Here is a 21,295-nt window from a genome sequence, read left to right on the forward strand (position 1 = left end):
AGTAAAAAGACTTCTGAAGGGAGCAATGCATATGCGTGTACCTGTTAGACATTCAACTCCCATTATTGGACTTCTAGCTTAGTCGTTACTAGATCTGCCTAAAAATTAAGACTTCTGGCTCAGAAGAGGTATTCTTACTTTATTTTGTTGCTAATCTGAAGTTGTTGAACAATAATTATTGTGCACTGGAAACATTAGATAAAGATTTATTGTGGAAATAATGAAGCACCGTGTTTCCAGAATGTGCTTCCTGGACCCTGTATCTTGGGAAAAAATTATGTTCTCATAAGTAACAGCAGTAGCAAAATGACCTGAAGATTAACTGTACTGAGCAGCTTTTATGTGATAACTAGCTCTAGTTCTAAAGCCAACCGGATTTGCAGACTGCCACTAAGCTGCAGGTTTTGGGAGACCCCTTGGACTTCTAGGCTCTGTATTTTGCTTGAAACTGGGTGTCGGCTCTAGCCTTTCTTAATTTGAGACACTTCCCTAAACTTGTGAACAAAAGTTGCATCTGTTAGTGCAGCTTTCATTGTTGTCCGCCAGAGTAGTAACCACAACCCTGGGAAATACTCCATTAATACACTTCTCTCCAAGAAGCAACGCTTCTCGTAAACCTTTTCTTGTGGTGGTAACCAGTATTCATCTCAGCCTCTCATGAAGGCTACAGACTTTTATCAAACCGCAGGCAAAGCAAAGTCTTCATGCTGTATCTGCATAACGAGCTTTCACTTTCTCACAATGTACAACTAAAGATTTTTATTACGCTGTTAAATCTCTTTTATTTCTTGAATGTAACTTAAGAATAGCTCAATAATTGTCTCTTAACTATTCCACAAGTAGAGTTTCTTCCAGTGTTAGACAGTATAAAAACTAGTTACATATATTAAAACAGTTCAGATTTCACGTCATCTTCAACAAATACTGCATCGCTTCTGTTTATAAAGGATTCTCCCATTGCAGCTGCTGCGAGAGAAGCTATTTCCAGTTCAAAGGGAATTTCAGTTTACAGCAGCAGGTCAAAGTTCAGCTTTAAAAGAAGAGAGGGAAATCTTGAAGTTATTCATAGTTATTTAAACCATGTGAATCTTGTAACTTAATGGAATTCTTGTCTCTATTCATGGAAGTTTAGCAATGCTATTGCTGTATACATTAGCATTAAAAATAGCTTTATAAACCTCTGACATCTGTTTTGGTATACTGTCATCCATACATTAATATTAATGAAATATCTACCATTTTTCTTGCGTATAGTAAAGCACTGAATATATTGAATCACAAACTCTAGTAAATATCTTTAGGACTATGAGAAGAGACTGCAAGAGAGGGATGTGATTGACAGCAAAAATTATCTTGATGCACACAGAGCAATTGTTGCCAACTATCTACAGAAGGTAAGCTGCAAAACATACGATCTACCATATTTCTCTAGGCCATGTGTTGCTTCTGTACTTGGATGCTTTATTTCCATGAATACTAAAACTGATTAATCTCTAAACATGACCTACAGACATCTGTAAAATTCCAACTGAGGCCTGAAACTGGATGTTTGTGAATGACTGATTTAATGTTATTGAAAAAGATGCATCAGCCATTCTGGATTTTTCTAGCCATTCTGTAAATTCTTTCTTGCTCCAGTGTCCCAGAGATTTGTACTGTTTTGTCCCAGGCATTCACTGATTTCCATCTTCTCCCTATTTTCCTTCTTATAAGCTGTGATGCTAAGAACTTTATTATCTCCGTGAAAGTGGCCCTAAACACTGTTAAAAATCATTTAATGTAATACACAGTGTCTTGTCCTGCAGCCCAATGCTTCCATCACATTACTTTCATTATGGTATTAGAGTAACATCTCCCTCTATCTTGATTTAATTTGTTTTTCTAGTCTGTTTATTCTGTTAGGATGGCATTCTCTTTAATCCTTAGCAAAAAAAAAATTACAGGAAAACGTTGGTCATACATCAAAGACAAGTTTGCAATTTCAGACTGTTTTGGCAAAGTAGTGCAAAACATGGCTACCAGTACTGGAAATACCAAAAAGTGTGTCAAATCCTGGGCAGCCAGCAAAACATGTGATATGATGATACGGTTCATTTGATGTAGGACAAATTGTCTGTTAGAAAGAATGGCTTGTAAAAGAACAGCAGACAATGGAGAGTATTTAAATCTTCCAGGCAAGTGCCAAAACTCAGATTCAGTACGATAATACAAAACAAATCATTTTTGACAAAGTTGTCACATCTGTGTCAGCCCCGTATGTTTTGCGTGGTATTTATGTGTGTACTCAGCCATCTGGTTTGTGCAGTGCACTGGAAATAGTGTGGTAGTACAGAGTAACATACATCATGGTACCTTTATGTGTCACTCAGATTAAATACAAGTAGCCTTCTTTAAACTAATATTTGGATATTTTACGCTTTTATAAATTGCCAGATGTGCTTGAAAATTAGATTTCATCAAAACTGAAATTCAGTTCACTCTGAAATGTGATGCTTATATGCCTGTCACTTCAACACAAAAATATAATAAATAAAAACTGTTAAAAATAATAAGGGAGGTGTATTGCAGAAAGTTGTTTGTTATTGCTGTTCTGCAACTGATCTTGTAATAGCACAATAAAGACATTTACCAGCGTTAGTGGTAGGAAAAAAGGACAAAGGCAATACTCTGTCAGTGTGCTTCCACATAGTTGTTGGGAGAAGAGGGAAGACTTTCATCTCTGTGCTTGTCTATCACCTTAGCATAGAAATGAAAGGAACTAAGACTTCTAAACATTTATTTGAAATGATAGTATTTGTAATACAGGCCTCATTGATTGGTCTGCAGTCCAAAGTGTTGCTTTTATTCCCCATAACTAGTGCCATATAGATTTCTCTACAGCCTTTTCTGCAACTTCATTCGCTGTTGTGATTGTTTCTGGTGATGAACTATAAGCAGATAAGACTTCATTTTCTGATTGTATGCTTTCATATGTTCTTATATCTGGCTAGCCAGTATGTTTATAGAGAATCATTGTATTTTGAACATGAGCTTATATTCTGTTCTGATGAAATATCTGGTGGAAAGAAAATTTTCCTTGGACTCTGACTCTTTTAAAAGTGGGGAAAAAAATAAAGAATGTGTGTATTTGGACCTTTTGTTTGTGTTTAATAGACACAATGCAAGTATTTGCAGTGGGTTTGGATTAGAAATATACTTTTATCTCTGTCTCCCCGTTCACAGGTTCGAGAATCAGTAATAAACCGTTTCCTCATAGCAAAACACCATTTCCTTCTTTCTGACCTCATCAGTGAAGAGGAGATTCCCAGCCTGGGGTAAGGGAGCTATCTTTATTTGTTCTAAATCAAAATAATGAATGTAAAACCATCTCTGATCTTTTTCTGCAAAGTGTATCGATGTGACTAACTGATGCGATTTTGTGTTTAGTGTCATATATAGGCTTCCAGTCACTATGTCCACCTCTGCCAGTACAGAGAGTATATTGATAAAAAGTGCATAAAAACTTCTGCCAAAACCAGACTTTTACTTTAAAAAGTCATGTGACAGGATAGAATATATCAGGCTGTGCCCTGATGAGCTGAGCGTAGCCCTAGCTGGTGCCAGATTGAATGATTTCCAAATAGCAGACAAGCGTCAGAGATAGTAACACTGCTGCTGGTTTTACAGGTGATGCTCACTTTGAGTCAGTGCATATGCCCTGCAGATAACGTGCAATAAATTTTTAACAGTCATTTTCTTTATTTCTCATATATTTCTGTTTGCTGTTGCTAGATGTTGTCATGTGCTGTTTACTTTCAGGAATGTTACTGGGTTGAGAAATTACTTCTTTCTTTCTTTTAAAATTATTATTTGTTGTATTTCTTGAGCACATTCTTTGAATTTTTGTTCCAAATCCCACACTTGTTGATTTTGAAGTTTATCAGTCATCACAGCATAGGTGACTCTTAATTAGTGTTGCTCATTTAAAATCTGTGTAAGTAAACAAGTTGTGAAAGATAGTTATTTTTTCTTTCATGTAGAAGTCGCCTGTGTTCACTGTAAACAGAACACCTTTAAAGTGCAGCCAGAGCTTTTTCAGTCAGCAGTGTAAATCTAAACAGTCCCATCTGCTGGAGATACGGAGACTTGCTCTCTTGCAAAAGAGTTCATCTGTTTTTTAGTTCGTGTTTTCACATCACAAAATGGAAAAATCCGAACAAGACTATAATCAATATTTGGAGTTGTTTAAAATCAAATGCTTCATTAACATTTTCTTACAATGAATACTAATGTTGAATTCTATTTGCTAAATTATATGGTGAGTGAATATAAATACACCATGATGTGTTTAAAGCATCTGCTTAGTGATATATTTCAGTAATGCATGGGTTTGTATTATTTTAACGGTAATTAATGTGATTTTTTTTTATTACGTATAAGGAAATAATGACATTGGCTATCAGTTTTTAAAGTAGATTTTGGAATATCTACAGTTAATATCAATGATGTGTAAAAACATACATCTGCTTTTTATTCTTTTCCTGTTTTTTTTTCTTTGGTTTTGCTTTGCCTTGGGTTGTAAGTTCTGAGGGTCCAGGGTATGTTGTGGCATATTCATTCTGCTTCCTTTCTGTAGCCCACTGTTTGTTGTAAATAGCCATGTAATTAGATTTGTCGCCTATTTCATACAGTGGTTGTCTTCATTTGCTAGATACCTTGTTTATAGTGCTGTAGTTTAGATCTATCTTGAAGCTGTGAAATTGTCTTATTTGTATCTTACCTAGTTTTGGGGAAAAAAATTCCCATTTAAGTTAGAAGATCTGGTATATAAGAGAGAATTGGATTGTGTAGTACTAAACAATTACAACATTTTGACATTTCATACAGTTTTGTATGGCACGAACAGGAGCATATATTTCCTTTTTCTGTTAGTGTATAATTTTCATGTGTGTCATGGAAACACTAGAATGCTGGATTCTATGCAAAAATTACTAAGTATTTGTTTTATGATTATTAGTATTTTGGGACTCAGCCTTTTTAAACTGGCAGAGCCAAAACGACCATTAAAGCCAAGAAGAAAAGAAAGGAAGAAGGTCACAGCACAGAATTTATCGGATGGAGACATAAAACTGTTAGTGAACATCATTAGAGCTTATGATATTCCAGTGAGAAAACCAGTGATGAGGTATGTTTAAATGCCTATTTCCAATAAGATTCATTTCCTGGTTGCAGATGTTTTGAGGACAGCTGAAGCAACTAATGTTGAAATTCAGCCATGTGTGTTGTTTTGATCCTCATGATAAAAACATATATACATCTGTCTTTTTATTAATAATGATAAAGAACTGCTGTTTTGTAAGTTTGTAGAATAATATGATCACTTATCAATAACTACTAAATTCAAGAAGTGTTTTACCAAAAACTGTATTCATCTGCTTGAGGGAAAAACTGTCTGGAAGAGAACTTACAGCTTTGACAACGTTATAACTCTGGTAATATCAGATGAATTGTACCTTAAGCAAGCTGCTAGTTGTACTCAGGGCAACTTTAATTCATAACATCTTAACTAAATACTAAAAATAAGTGTTAAAAAAATAGAGTTCATTATGGGACACTATATTTGCCTGCTGACTCTAGCATGTTGGTCATCTTCTTCATGAGCTGTTTAAGTTAATGGACTGAGCCTAATTAGGCTCAGACTAATTTTAAAGGTGACCATTACCTTCAGGCACATTCAGGCAATGCCCACGCTGCGTGGTGCTGTGTCATGTAAAGACATTTGTGTTCTTAGCAGTCTGGTTCCATTCCAGAAGCAACGTCTTAGTGCAGCGTTCTCTCTGCCTCCCACAATGAAGGCACTTTGCATTTAACTGTTTTTCAGGCTGACCAGTTACTGTGCAAACAGAATTTAGCATCTTTTGCTGTTTAATCTCTTTGCTATAATAAAGGTTCTGTTGGACAGAAGTTCAAACTGTGAGAGAAAAAATTCATATTGACAGGAAAGATGAAAATTTCAGTTCATTATCAGTATTACAAAAATAACTAAAACCACTCCAAGCCTTTTTGCCGTATACAATACTTTATTTTGAGCTGTTTTCTCCATAAATAGTTACTCTTTTATAATCTCTACTGTAAAAAAGTTATGTGGAAACACTATAAAAATATCAGTATTAACATTTCTTTTCACTCGTGGTTGCTGATTGTGTAATATTATTCATATGGGTTTAATTTTGTTATGGAGGCCTTGCCTGGATACTGTGAAGTCTACACTGTTTATGAATTCTGTGGGGATTCATCTTAAACTGAAAAACCTGTAGCTCATGGAGACTGTACAGGGGAGGCCAAAACCAAAAAAAAAGTCTGGGGTTAATAACCTCTGCAGACAAGACAGCCTCCAGGCACAAAGCACTCTTTTGCAATGACGCTTACAAGAGCTATACACTCGCTACCCCTTTCTGGCATTCTTTTTGTGTTATTTGATCAAATAAATATCTTTCCAAGGTTAAAGTCATAACATAAAAATATCAGAAGCATTTCCAGAATTCTGTATGGTTAAGACAGAATGGGAGGGATTCATGTTTTGTAATGTGTTCTCTGTCTTTTCTTGTTGTTGTTGTTGTCGTCTGTTTCCTCTCATAGCAAACTTCAACAACCATCCAAATCTTCAAGGTCCTTTAATGAGATATTTGCAGCCTCTCCATCAGCTCAGAGCCCAACTGATAGCCCAGATTGGGCATTCAACCAGGTAAATTACAAAACTAACATTTTCTTACCTGAAGTTGTGAGCATTCCTCTTTTCCGTAGACAGTAACGTTTACCAACAGAAAGGTATCTTATTAGTGAGCTTGGCTTGCCTGCTGCTTGATCTCCAAAAGATAGTAAAGCTGCAAAAGGTTCAGAGAAGGGCAATAAGGATGTCAGAAATATGGAATGGCTACTATACAGTGAAAAATGGTAGGACTTTTTAGCCAGAATGGCAGTGACTGCGAGTAGGGGAGGAGGAGTATGGTAGAGACACATAAAATCATGAGTGATGTAGAGACTGGACAGGGATTGACTGTTCACTGGCTCTTTCAGTACAAGGGTGAGGGATTGTCAAATAAGGCTGATAGGAGTTAGCTTTAAAACAAATAGAAGGTTGTGATTCTTCGTGCAGCAGTCAGTAGGTGCCCAGAGAAGGTGCTTACGCGTATTGTGGGCTGAAGAGGTTTGCATGCATTCAAGTGGGTATTAGAGAAGTGTTTGGAAGAGTGATCCATTGGGAGTTACTAAATAGAAAAATTGTTACGAGCGTAGCAAAGTCCTTCATCTGCAAACAGTTGAAGCCTAGAAAAGGAGTAGGAGAAAATATCCTGTATGCCTGCTCTGTTCTTACTCTTTTGTATGTGTCTACTGATGGCCGTTTTCACAAGCCTGAATTCTGGGCCGGGTGCACTCTTTCTCTAAACCAGCACAGCCATTCTTATGGCTGATACTGAAACTACATTTGCTTGCTATAGGGAACTAAATTCAGCATCCTTCTGTATGAAGATGGAAGCCCTTCAGGGTTTATTTTTTTTGTGGTTTTCTTATGATTTTCCTTCAAAATTACAGCTTTCTGAAATGTAGAAAAGGTTCTGTGGTACGCTTTTGAATGGTAATGAAATGCTTCGTTAAGGCATTTTTAATCACATTAAGGGTTTGTTGTGTTTAGTAGAAGCTGCTTATCTGTAATAGGGGCCAGTTTCAGAGGCAGCCAGGACTGTAGCAGTCAGCTGCTTGGATGGCAGATGAGAGGATACAAGTGCACTTTTTTCCACTGTTGTCTGTATCACATGTTGTTTCAGTTACATTCTTTAATTAGATAGCCAGTAGCTTGCCCACTCTCAGGGGAAAATGTGGTTTTGCCAGTGTATATAAATATGTCAAGTATTCTGAATACACATAATCTTTTGGAAATGCTAACATACAAAATATTTTTGAAAGCTTCATAAACCCTTAGAAGCTTGGGAAGTGCGATATTTAAAGTTTATTAAAGTTTTATCTGGGCTGGACCAGCGTGATCTCCACAAAGTATACGTTTATTTTCCTGAATACATGAAAGTGTAATTTAATATGTTCTGATTAATTTTTATAGAGGTTTGTTTCCTTTGTTTTGGTCTTGGTTTATAGGTTTTAGTCCGTCCTTTTGTAGAAGTTTCTTTTCAGCGAACAGTCTGCCGGACAACAACTGCAGAGGGTCCAAACCCCAACTGGAATGAGGAACTTGAGCTTCCGTTTAGGTATGGCAAAATGAAATCAAATTATTTCTGAGTAATAATAATTTAATTTGAGCATGCAAATTTATTCCAATTTTCCTATTCTGTTCAAATCACTTTTTTGGATTATTTAACCTTTTCAGAGCTCCTAATGGTGACTACAGCACCCACAGTTTGCAGTCAGTGAAGGATGAAGTCTTCATTAATGTTTTTGATGAAGTACTTCATGATGCTGTAGAGGTGAGTTCATAATCGAAGGAGAGTATACGTTACAGAATATTATGAGCTTTTTGAAGTTGACACAGTAAGACTTTTCAGTGTAGTAGCTTTCACCTTCCTATGCCTCTTTCTTCTCTATTATGTCATTCCTTACGGTTTTATACTAATCAATACTGCAGGATTGTTAGAAGGAGCAGTCTTTACAGTGTTAACCTTTGCGCCAATTAAGCTTGTACTATGTAATCTGCTGCTAGAGTATGTAGTCTGTTTTACAGATATTAAATGAAATTTGAGATATTAAAATTGTTCTTGTTAAACTTCAAGATTTTTACTGAATTCCAGATGAATGATCCCAGTTCCTGTACTTTTTATTAACTATCTTTTTATGCTCTGTCTCATCCTGTTTTACAAGCTGTTTGGTGAAAGGAAATATCTTTTGGTTTATGTATTGATTTTTTGGAATGAGATAAAAATTGCAAGTACAAGAAATTTTTGTAAGCTCTCAGTATTGGTATAACTCCTTCCTCTGTTGAAACCGGTGAAAGCTTTCCTAGTCAATTCAGCACGCACAAAAATAGCAGCGCTCAACATTCTTGAATATATAACCCAAAAATAAGTAACATACACATTTCACTGAGAACAGAATTCTGTCCTCAGAACTGAAATACAATTTGATGCAACAGAAGGAATAAAGGTACAGTCTTGAAACTCAGATGTGACTCTAGTGTTTAGATTTTTTTTTTTTTCTTATTAACTAGTAGGCTGATCATACTAGATTTGGAAATCCCTGATAGGCAATGCAAATGAAAACAATGCTTCCATTCCACAGGGTTTAGTTAGTTTGTTTTTTATACATTTTTTACTTTCAAAAAGCTTTTATATATATATTACTAAAATATTTCGTTAGACGACCGTAGCTTAAATTACTTTGTCCAAGAAGACTCTTGTGGATTCCTTGTCAGATTTTTGAGTTCTCCAGCACAGGTTGCACAGGCGTTGAACTCTGAAGTGCAAGCACATTGTATAATGGACCATGCCGTTCTTGTATTTGTTCAGCATCTGGCATGCTTGAAAGGCATGCAGAATAATCATTGCCATACTAGTATTTACTATAATTGATTTACTAATAATTTACTATAGTAAATTGTTAAACAATACAGATTTTTTCTTAATGCCTTGATTAAATTGTTGGTTAAATTAAAGGAAATGAATCTGTTTTACAAAGTTTTATGTTGGGCAACTTTTTAACAGGATGATCGTGAAAGAGGAAGTGCAATCCACACCCGTGTTGAGAGACACTGGCTGGGATGTGTTAAGATTCCATTTACTACCATATATTTTCAAGCAAGAGTAAGTGTCAGTAACTGGGAGTAAATCTCTTAAAATACAAAACTGGAGTATGGAAAGGGGCTAGTAATGGAATGTCAGATTTAATTATGTTCTCTGTACCTGTTAGTTTATTTTTATGGGATTGTTTGAAAATGTCTTTGAAACCACTGGTTTTTGTCAAATTTGGTGGATATTTGTCAGTAAGTTCAATGTTTTGAAGGGATAAGAGATAGACAAACATACTTCTACACTGACAACGCAGCCTGGCTTCCTTCATTAACAAGGTTAAAAGTGCATATTCTTTAGATGGCTTTGTCAGGGGCTTCCGAGTTCTCTGGTATTGCACAGCCTAGATAGGTGAACTAGAAATAGGAATATCACCTAGGTAGGTGATAGGAAACTTGACCTAACTCTTCTTTTTTCACACTTCTCAAGAATCACCAAATTTTCACCTTTGCCTCTCCCAGTCCCTTCTTTCCTCCATTTTTTGTCCAGCCACCCATCCTGGACTTAGGTTAAGGAAACTAATTTTTCACATCAATAGTCTGATCATATTGTAATCTTGCTGTAGGACTCTCTTTCTGCAGGGCAGTTACTTTCATGCGTAGGTCAAATCATGATGTCACAAAAGTCTCAGTTTCTTACTTCATGAAGATTCTGACATCGTTTGCATACCTAGAGACACATTAATTTGCCCTTCTTTGGCTATGTGGGGCACTTGTCAGAACCTTAAGCGGTTTGAGACATACTGTGAGCCTCCAGGATTTTTTGGGTGGAGGACGAGTCTGTAGGGGTCTCATTTAATTGAAGTGCAGTGCTTGGAGTTCAAAGTGGTTTTCTTGGCCTCTCTGTTTGCAAGGCGTATCAGAACATAATGGTCATGGGATTCAAGAAAGCATGGGATTCTTTTCATTGCTGAGAAATTTTGGACAGTGTATGTCTAACCAGCGCTAGTCCACCTGCTTCTGCTAGATCCTTAATAATACGCTATCTTCAGCTTGGGAGGTCAATCACTGAATTTCGGTGCTTGAGGGTTGTGGTGCCTGTAGAACGAAGCTTTCATTGACATAAAGAAGATGTAAGTAGTAGGGAGGTCTAGCCTTCTTTTCATGAGTCTTTTGGCTGTCCTGTGCAGACAGTGTCATACAGTGTGACCACCATTGTTTTAGGTCAGCAAACAAGAAAGAACAAATCCTTTACTCTTTTCAGGCAAATGCTTCATGCTGAGTTCATGAAATTCACCTGAGAAGTGTGTCTGCTCACGGTCCTGAGAGACTTAATAGACAGACATAGACATTTTAACAGACTGCTTACAAATCCATAGTGAAGGACACAGCCTATAATTCATCTTCGAGGATTACCAATACTGATGTCAACCTCTGTTCTTCACACTTCTTGTTGATGTATCAGTCTTTTTGTTGTAGAACCAGAGTAGCTCCAGGATTCCTGTCACATGCACTTCTGACTCTCTTTGAGGAGGTGTTGCAGTTTGTGATTCCCCAAGCACAGTGTGAGTGCCTGCATAGATCTTCCCAGCATTAGAGATTCTTTTCATTTTAACAGGATTTCTTACTAAATTTGAAGAGGCCTGATCAATCCAGCAGTTATATCAGGGTGCATCTAGGAATTAAACTGCAGTAGCAAACAAAGCAATTCTTCATCCTGTTCTACTGTACTGCAGCAGAAATTCTAAGTTAGTTATTTAGGGTTTTCTCCTCATCAAAACTTATTTTTCTTCTTACGTGTTTATGGGCCATCCCAGTGAGTCATCTGTTCATCTTCCACATCCACTGAAGATGTCCTTCCTGGTGGCAGTTGTCTTAGCCAGAAGGACAGAAGACTCTGGCCTTTATGGCCAATTCTTCGTAAACAGCATATTCTAAACAGCATGCAATTTTGCCTACAGAGATATCTGAATCCTGCCCAGATCGGGAGGGTAACTGCCCGCTTTTCTCTTAGAGCTGTGTACTTCCACTGCTGAGACTTGCCCAAGCCAGTGCAGGGTGTGCCACCTCTTGTCTGACACACCCTTTCAGAAGGACCTTGTCTTCTGTTTGTGGTGGCAGAGGGAGGTGCAAAGGGCTGACGAGTCTCTCGGAGCACTCTTCCGTGGGGACACTGGGTGAATGGGCCCAGGTCCAGTTGCACCCAGGAAGCATCAGCACCTTCTGTGTGGAAGGTGTCCATTGGTGAGATGCTGCAACATCATTCCCACATCACTCTCACACAGGCAAAGGCCTGTCAGTGTGATGCTGCCTTTAGAAGTGTAGTCCCGCAGCCTGTGCCATTTTGTCATTTCTCCAAGTAAATAATGCCATATCAAGATTGCTGTTTGAAAGAAAAACAGTGAAAGGCTGGCACTCTTTTTTTTTTTGTCTAAGAACTAGTGTTTGTGATTAGTGTATTGATATATATTAGTGTCCATAATATCCAAAAGCAGCTAAAATCCAGATGTAATTAATACATTTAACAATGAGATGTCTCATGTTTTCCCCAGTTAATCAGTATATATGTCACATTCTCTCATTTTATTGTTTTGTATTTCAGAGTAATAAAGAAATCGAAGGAATAAAATATTTGTACACAAGTTACAAATCTATTTGAGAAGGAAGTTTTGCATTTTCGCTTCTAATGAGAAGTATTTCTCTGTGTATGTTGTAGATTGATGGTACATTTAAGGTGGATATTCCCCCAGTCCTTCTTGGCTACAGCAAAGAGAAGAACGTGGGAATCGAGAGAGGTTATGATTCTGTGCGACATCTGAGTGAGGGCTCGTATATAACACTGTATATTACCATTGAACCACAGCTCATTCCTGGAGAGTCAGTCAGAGAAAAGGTAATCACTAATTCATCATCTTCTCGCTTTTTGTTTCCAGTGGTGCAGTTCTTGAGATGCATATAAATAGGTATGCCTAGTGTAGCCAAGGACAAGAAGTACAAGTACAGAAGGACATTAATATGAATTCCGAGTGTTCTACTTCAGTTTTTTTAGCTCAGTTCAATTTAATTGGATTCACCATTAAGTTAGATAGACGCTTAATGTATGAGAAACAACTTTCACCAGGTAGCTAGTTCCAGTGTTAATAGAAAGCAAATTTGCATTCATTATCTGTGAGCATGTAACTTTCCCATTTACTTTTGTAAACAATAAAGTATTCATGTGAGTATTTGTGAACAGTGGACGAAAAGGAGGTGGCAGGTGAAAACATAGTATTTTCTTGCTTCTGTTTTTGTACTGTTCAAATACAGCATTTATTATTGATGGCTTCATGCGAGCCTCCAGATCTTGAATGTAATTATTTCTAAAGAGCAGCTGTTATTTTTTTCAGTTATTTTACTAAACCAGGATTGCCTTACACTACCAACAACAATACGTCATTAAAATGCATACACCACTTGCTATTTGATGTAACATTATGCAATGATTTTGAGATGTGTTCAGCAAGGATATGTGTTTTTCAGGCACAAAGAGCAGCAGTTCAGTGCTACACTGGTCATTTATTAGAGACAAACAGCAACTGGAAAGAAAGGTCTACCATTATGTCATTTCTTTTTCAGAATAAATACAGAATTGTATGATGCATTCTGAAAACCTTTTTTCCTGTTAAATTATAGTCTTGGAAATTATCCAGTCCTGTGTTTTCTTGCTCTCATGCAATACTGTGGGAATGGTTACAATTTAGTACTGTTGAAGAAAATTAATAAAGTGCATTCATGGATGCCTTTTAATGTTAATTACGTTGAATGATAAGATTGTTGCTAGGACTCAAAACCATAAGTATAAACTTAACAGCCTTGAAGCACATTTCATAGATGAAACATTATTCAATAGTTTCGTAGTCTTAATCTTCACATACAGCGATTAGTTGCTGGGGAAAAAAATGTACTGAATTTGTAAGTAAACAGACCTCTGTTCATAGAAAGACCTGCCTCCAGTACTGTTTCAAAAGAAAAATCATAGAAATTCAAATAAGGGGTGAGATTACTGTAAATATTATGGACTCTCCGTTGCAAATCTTGACCTCTTTAAATAATGAGCAGATGTTCAGAATTTCTTGTGTAGATGCAATTTGATGCTTAGTTACCAAAACGTTGCATATTGTTTTAACGCTTAGTAAAATGGTGCAGTTTGGTAGCTATATTTACAGTTTATTTGAACACTTCAGCAGGTGAAACTGGCATATTTTATTAAAATCATAGATCTTTCTGATGTAAGTTCTCTTTCATTTCAAATATGATGGGAGGAACTAACTGCCCCTTGCCAAAACTCAGACATGAAGAAAGAGACTGGAGTACCTTCCGTTCTGAAGTTGCAGCAAAGAATCGTAGCAGAGTGAATCACAACACAGGAGATGAGTCCTGTTCTAAGTAGCAAGAAATACTACACGTCACAGCTGCTCATCGCAAGCAGCCACACTGGGAGGGCAATGGGCAATGGGTGCAGGTTGCACTGGGAGAGGTTTTATCTCGATAGAAGAAAGAAGTTTTTTTCATTGAGAACAATCATTCATTCAAACAATCTCCCCAGGGACGTGGTAGAGTCCTCATCACTGGAGGTTTTCAAGATCAGTTGGACAGGGTGGTAGATAATCTCATCTAGGCTCCCTTTCCCACCAAAAGTTGACCAGGTGGTCTTTTGAGGTCCCTTCCAGCCTGGACTGTTCTAGGATTTTGTCAAAGCTAAACTGTACCAAAAAGTTTGCATTGTCACTGAAGTGCATTGAAAGTAAAATCGGGAATAAGGAAAATGTTGCTGAAGTAAGAAAACTTACTCAGTACATAGGATGTGTTTTCTAAGATATGAAGAACAGTAAAAAAACGGTTGTGATTTAATAAATCAGTAGTTTAGCCAGGTTTTTGTTCATTCTTTGCATTAGAGATTTTTGTAAATCACAGAATGTTCGGGTTTGGAAGGGACCTCTGTGGATCATCTAGTCCAACTCCCCTGCCAAAGCAGGGTTGCCTACAGCAGGCTGCACAGGACCTTGTCTTGAACAGAGAAGGAGAATCCACAACCTCCCTGGGCAGCCTGTTCCAGTGCTCTGTCACCCTCAGAGGGAAGAAATTCTTCCTCATGTTCAGACGGAGCTTCCTGTGCCTCAGTTTGTGCCCATTGCCCCTTGTCCTGTCTCTGGGCATATAAATCTTATAAAAATTTTACTTAGCAGCAGATGATATGTTTATCTTGGATACCAAGCCAAACCAAATTATGTCTTTAGCAAACATTCTACAGGATTTACAAAAAAAATCAATTTTTTCAAAGCAATATTAATAGAAAACAGTAAAATATAATTTCATGTTAGGGGAAACTCAGTAAAGCAGGACCAAATTCATAAAGAGACTGTTCTGGTTTAGGTGGTATGTATCAAATGAAATCTGTACACACAAACACTACTGAAGTGAAGTGCGTGTGCATTCTAACTGTGACTGAAAAGTAATTATTCTGTGCTGCAGCTCCCCAAATGTAACACATACACTTATTAGAGAAAGTGCTTGGCATAAAATGACAAAATGAACTATTTTTGCTGTACTTTGTTCCTATTCCTAGTGATTCCTTCTGTTGTTAAGTCATTTGAAATGTTTTAGGATGCTAAGCTCAATGTTAGCTTAATTTTACAATACCTTTTTCTGTTTCTTTACCTATTTTTCCTCTCTTTCTTGCTGTCCTTCCTGAATCTCTATATAGATGAATGAAATGCTTAAGAAGGTACAATATTAATAAATTAAATCAGTTGAGAGATTCCTGTTGTTCCCTGTGTATGATTTAGCTTGGTTTTGTGCCATTCAGCAATCTTTTTGCACTTTGCATTACTTGACTGTGATAATAGTTTTGTGCCATTCAGCAATCTTTTTGCACTTTGCATTACTTGACTGTGATAATAGTTGTTGTTTATTTGTCAGTAATATTTGCAGTGAATTACTACATTTAAATTTACAAAGTGCCGGAGGCTGTGTATTTCAGCTGTTAATTATGGTTGAGAAGAATCACTGCTGTGTGCCTTCTCTGCTGACTTGGAGGTCTTGCTGCAGGGCCCTGCCCAGCTGTTCCACCTCTGGTTAGTTTGAGAAGAAGGGTAACAAACCACAAAGTGGTACTATGTGGTACTATGAAGGATGAGTTTCAATTCTCAGCACCACTACAATCATAGAAGGGATTCTAAGTAGACGTAAAAAACTATTTTGACTGATCCTAAGACCTTTAAAAGATGGCATCTTCGGTGACGTGTGAGAAAAAAATTGTCATTGTTGTATAATTAATACGTGCTTTTGAATCCTAGATTTTCTTCTGCAAGCGTTAAAATTTCAGACAAGTCTGAATTACAAGGATTTATTTAAAAATTACTTGGACCTTCTCTGCAAATACTTTGGCATTGCGCAGGGTTGTCGCAGTATTATTTGTGTAAAAATTACTGGGATTTTTTGCGTAACCTCCTTTGTTGTTTCAATGGAGTGTGATGAGAATAGCATGTAGGATTAGTACGTAACCATAATTGTTTACCTGTGAATTAATATGCAGTGTTACATGCTCATCCATGCAGTTTCACTTGACTATAACTTTCCCTACATTTTCAGTGCTATAGCTGCAGGTCATTACATGCATTCGTAAGTGAATGCAAATTGCCTGATTTCCCATTACTGTGACCTTTCTTACATGTCTGTGAGCCAAAGTATACACTACAAGGAAAGTTCAAAATGCTATTAGGAAAGAATTTTACTCCTTTTATGCTCCTGTAAATGGTAAAATAAGGCCAAACATAGTAAAGACTTAAGCCCAAATTATAAATAAAGCAATTATTTGCATAAATTCTACTGTCTTTTGAAGTTTGATACACAAGAAGATGAGAAATTGCTCCAGGCAGCAGAAAAGTATGAAGCTGAATGCACATCGAAGTTTCCAAGCCGCCAGTGCCTAACAACTGTGATTGACCTCAATGGAAAGACAGTTTTTATTACCAGATACATCAAACCTCTGAATCCACCACAGGAGCTTCTTGATGCCGTCCCAAATAGTTCTCAGACAGCAGCAGTAAGTACTAAGGAAAGACAGTGAAGTTTCTGGGATGTGGGTTTCAGAATGTGCGTGTTCGCATGTGCACGTGCACATAGGCACCTAACATTTTTATACGTTTGCTGTAGAGCTATGCTTTTTGTAAAGGAAAAAATAGAGTTACAAAATGAAGTAGTAATGACTGTGTAATACACAGTAAGTCTATCCATAATGATGCTGGAAAAGGATATTGTCTTCTCTGGAAAAAATAAGTATATTAATGGATATTGTCCTTTAAAAGACAAAGAATTATCCCAAACCTCAATGGAGGTAAATCGTATCAGTCTTTGATATAAGTTCTAAAATGATCTAGCTACTGTAATGAGGTTAGTGTTCTGTCATTGAGATCTGTGGAAACAGCATGACGCTCCATGTCTGGTATAACACTGCTGTTGTTAGGTATGCATGTCATGAAGTGAAGAGGTGACTTGCTTTATTTTATTTTCTTGCAGGAACTGGTGGCTCGATATGTTGCTTTGATTCCTTTTTTGCCAGACAGTGTGTCATTTGCTGGAATTTGTGATTTATGGAGCACATCAGACGTAAGTAGTGCATTAAACAGAAGGTCTTTATTCTCCTGAATATGATGTAACATCCTAGCAGCCCCTGCTTTTGAGGGAGATTGTACTACATGAGCTCTTGAGGTCCCTTCAGACCTAAATTATTCCTGCAGTTTTATTGTTGTGAGGACTGTTTTTCTTTATAAGCCATTTATTTCAAAGAATGAGGACCAAAGCTTGAGAAAAGGTGCTCATCCTTTCAGGAGCCAAATTTTTTATCTTGACAGGTTGCAGTTGATGGACCCTAAGAATGCTTAGGGCTTTAAGCTTTTCCTCGTTTCTTTCAGTCATACGACAATCCAAAATGGCTAGGCATGCACCGGTGAAAGGATGCTGACTTGTGCCTGACTGGCTATTTTGGACTGGCTCCACATGGAGACTTTAAAACTGGACTTAAAATTGATTATTCTAGTTCTAAGAAACTACAGAAAAAACATTGCATGTAATGTCAGCAGTAATGTGATATTTAGCTGTTTCGGTCACATACGAAGAAACCCTGTCATCCATAGAATAACAGCAGACATAAAGTTAATCACAGATTATGTTTTTACCATATCAAAACTTTTCTGCAAAATTCAGAACTCACAGAGAGCTTGGTCTTACGATCTCAGATCTTCATCATGGATTTTCACAGCATTCACTCTTTGTCCTGCATGCTGAAACAGTGGCAAATAAACAATAAATATCAGCTGCAGAGACCCAAGAGGAATCTTTTGCTGCAGAAGTGTTAAGAAATATTATTAAAAGTTGTAAGTTGAAAACACAGTTGATAACTGCATAGAAAGACTTTTTTTTTTTTTTTTTTTTAATCTCAATTAGCAATTTCTTTGTCTCCTGGCGGGAGATGAGGAAGAACACGCTGTGCTCTTGTGTAATTATTTTCTTGGTATGGGGAAAAAAGCCTGGCTTATCATTGGAAATGCTATTCCTGAGGTAAGAGAATTTTTTCGTATGGTCTGAATATTAACTTTTATTCTATGAAGTCTTTGGTTCCCACCAAGGGATAGAATTCTTTCTTGCTGGCATGTTTTTCCAGGAAGTTACCTAAATGTGGTGCTGCTGGAACTGATGCTTTTCAGAGAGAAAAAAAAATTAAGGTGAAAGATCTTAGTATAAATATCATCTGGGTATTTTTCCTGGACCTATGGTTCCACGCTTAATCTGGTAGTAGCTGTCATCCTCATAGTCCAATACCGAGCATCTGTAAGCCTCAAGTGGACTTAGTTTGAGTAACTGGTGTCTCCAGGACAAAGGTAATGCAGACGGTCCATCCGCAGTGTCTGAGTCGTGAATACACAGCCTGTGACCCAGTGTAGATGGGATGGGGTGAAGGTCAAGAGACGGGCGGAGAGGGTTCAGGGCTTGCCGGGTGTTCTTACTGGTGCGTACACTTCCCTTGATTCTCTCTCCAGCTGAGGACAAGGGTGCAGCAAGAGCAATGATAGATTTGTTCAGACTCAGCAAGTCAACCTTTATTTGTTTTCCATAATCCAGGCAGGTTAGGCAGTCTGCTTTGCCTTGGGCTGTTGCGTAGCCTGTCCTTGCTCTGAGCCCGCTGTGGCACCAGTCTGGCTTAGACTGGCTGAGGACTAAAACATCGAGATCCTTTTGCCTCTTCGGAGGTGTGTTTGATCTCAGGGATGTGCTCAGATTTCCAAGTAACCAGTACTGATCTTTCCAGAGAGATGGTGAGACTGTTTATAATGCCAGTTTCCACTATTAGTATCTCAAATTATCAAGCACATGTGAAAGTTCTGCTGAACAGCATTTTGGTAAAAAGCCCTGTCAAGACTAGTTTCTTCAGCACATTCTGAGATGCTGCAGCGGCAGGAACAGGTACTCAGGTACATTCCTTCCTCACCAAATCTGGTGGAGATGGTGGTCCTTTAAAGCACTCAGCTTATGCGTGCTGTAAGGAGGGGGTTCATTCCAGGTATTTCAAGGTACCTGGAAAATGTGGGAGATAACAAGAAGAGGGAAGAGCAGTTTACGGATTCCTGACAGAGAACATAAAAAGATAGCTGGGAAATCCAATCCCTTACGTGCCTGTGCGAGGGAAGTCTGAGGCACAGAGTGCTGCCTAGGTGGCAGTCCTGCAACTCAGAGATTGCCCGTGGATGAGAGCTGTGGCAGCAGCCAAGCAGGACATGCCGATTTTGAAGTGGCATACATTAAACATGCCCATATATGGAATTTTGCATCACTTCGTAGCTGAACCAAGATGATTTTTGGAATCTATATATGAAGAATGGCTTGGGGCTGTGCATGTCTAGCATTTCTCTGCCACGTATGAGACAGAGAACGCACTATTATCTGTTAGTTGGTTGAATTGTAATGAATCTGTAAATTCTTCCAACCAGTTTGCCCCCAAAAGTACTGTTAAGAGTAAAAATTTAATATTCCAAACAATACAAAGCTTACTGTTGTTGTAGCTAGTTTTAAAATATCTTCCTCATATTTTTTTCTTCCTAGGGTCCAACTGCATATGTATTAACTTTAGAACAAAGTCAATATGTGATTTGGAATCCCAGTACTGGATGTTTCTATGGGCAGTATGATACTTTCTGCCCCTTACAAAATGTGTACTGTCTGATCAGCTGTGACAATGTAAGTGTGCCTGGTCTCATCACATTCCTATACACATAAGAGTTCATAACTTGGTATTTTTCTTGACCTTATGCATCATTTGTTCATCAATGTAACTACATTTATGCTGTCATGTTATTAGTGATTTTACTCACTCTTAAGTAGGTTTTTCAGCTACTTTAAATACTTTAAATACTTCAAATAAGAAAGATTTTTATTTTTTTTAATCAGCATGACATCTGTTCATATAATTTTTGTTACTGGGTTTTACTTAGATGTTTCACAACTTGGATGGCCCAAGTTTACCACTGCTTAGCTGAGGAGTAGTAATTCAGCAAAGCTGATAGTTTGCAGGTGAAACGTAACTGAAAAAATGAATAATAAAGCATAGTGGCAGGAGTCACCTGTGTTGCGTACATAATGGCTGAGAGAGAGCAGTGGGGGGAGAGGAGACACTGTAGGAGCTGCGCAGCTCAGGGCAGGTGAGGTGAAGGCCATGGCATGGGCAGAGCTGAGCCTGTGTCAGGGTCACACAAACCCAGGGCAGCTCCCAGCCAGCAGCGTTCCCCAAGGGCAGCCCTGGCAGCTGCTGGGGACACTGCAGCCGCCTGCAAGTCTGAAACTGAGGAGACAGAAGGAGAGTTTAAAAAAAACCTCTGAGGTTTTATTTGAATGAAACATAGAAGTTGAGTTTAAAAGCATTTGCTCCTCCATTTTTTGGAACCACTCTAAGGAAACAGCATGTCAGGCTTCCATTGTGTGCCACAGTACAGCAAACATTTGCTTGTATTTTCTGTTTTGAAAACATACCTGGAGAAGTCCTTTGAAGTATCATGCACTGTAAGTTTTGGTTTTTTAATCTTTTGGATTTTTTTCCTAAACACAAGACTGTAGATGAGAATTTAGTATTCTAAAGCATATTTGTGTTAAAAGTGTCAGTTCTGTCTTGCACTGGAAGTGTCCTGGGGAGTGGCTGAATTGATTTGGGCTTTTTTTTTTTTTTAAGTATAACTAAACCCAGAGTTAAGAAAAACATAACTTAATTGTTGATTGCTGGAAGAAGCAACTAAGGACTTCAGCACTGACGACCTAATCAGCTAACCTTGAACTACAGAGCTCAAGTCTTTCAGTCTACGCGTGACCCTGTGCAGGTGTGCTGTCAGCAGAGCCCTGCCGCTTCATATCTAACAGGGGAAAAAACAGCCATGCTGTGTCATATACGCTGTACACAGCACCGTCAGTTGCAAAAGATTACATATTAATTAGTACATTAATACATTAATTGTTAGTACATTTTGCAGCCTCAGCAGTAGTTACTTAAAGGTTGTTTCAAAC

At 37.8% G+C, this 21,295-nt stretch overlaps 1 protein-coding gene across 4 annotated transcripts in view; it reads left to right on the forward strand.

The window, feature by feature from the left end:
• CC2D2A (coiled-coil and C2 domain containing 2A) overlaps window positions 1-21,295 on the forward strand; it is a 68,534-nt gene that overhangs the window by 43,022 nt on the left and 4,217 nt on the right. For 3 of the 4 annotated variants that reach the window (XM_075420559.1, XM_075420562.1, XM_075420561.1), the window contains exons 22-34: window positions 1,302-1,394; window positions 3,223-3,314; window positions 4,997-5,164; window positions 6,619-6,724; window positions 8,131-8,240; window positions 8,360-8,456; window positions 9,687-9,785; window positions 12,426-12,602; window positions 15,453-15,473; window positions 16,590-16,793; window positions 17,267-17,356; window positions 18,194-18,307; window positions 19,847-19,981. In XM_075420559.1, coding sequence (XP_075276674.1) covers window positions 1,302-1,394; window positions 3,223-3,314; window positions 4,997-5,164; window positions 6,619-6,724; window positions 8,131-8,240; window positions 8,360-8,456; window positions 9,687-9,785; window positions 12,426-12,602; window positions 15,453-15,473; window positions 16,590-16,793; window positions 17,267-17,356; window positions 18,194-18,307; window positions 19,847-19,981 — 1,506 coding nt within the window. The remainder of the gene's footprint in view (window positions 1-1,301; window positions 1,395-3,222; window positions 3,315-4,996; window positions 5,165-6,618; window positions 6,725-8,130; window positions 8,241-8,359; window positions 8,457-9,686; window positions 9,786-12,425; window positions 12,603-15,452; window positions 15,474-16,589; window positions 16,794-17,266; window positions 17,357-18,193; window positions 18,308-19,846; window positions 19,982-21,295) is intronic. The other variant, XM_075420560.1, reaches the window with a different exon arrangement.

The sequence above is a fragment of the Opisthocomus hoazin genome, chromosome 5, assembly GCF_030867145.1.
Source record: "Opisthocomus hoazin isolate bOpiHoa1 chromosome 5, bOpiHoa1.hap1, whole genome shotgun sequence".
In the NCBI taxonomy this organism is placed as follows: domain Eukaryota; kingdom Metazoa; phylum Chordata; class Aves; order Opisthocomiformes; family Opisthocomidae; genus Opisthocomus; species Opisthocomus hoazin.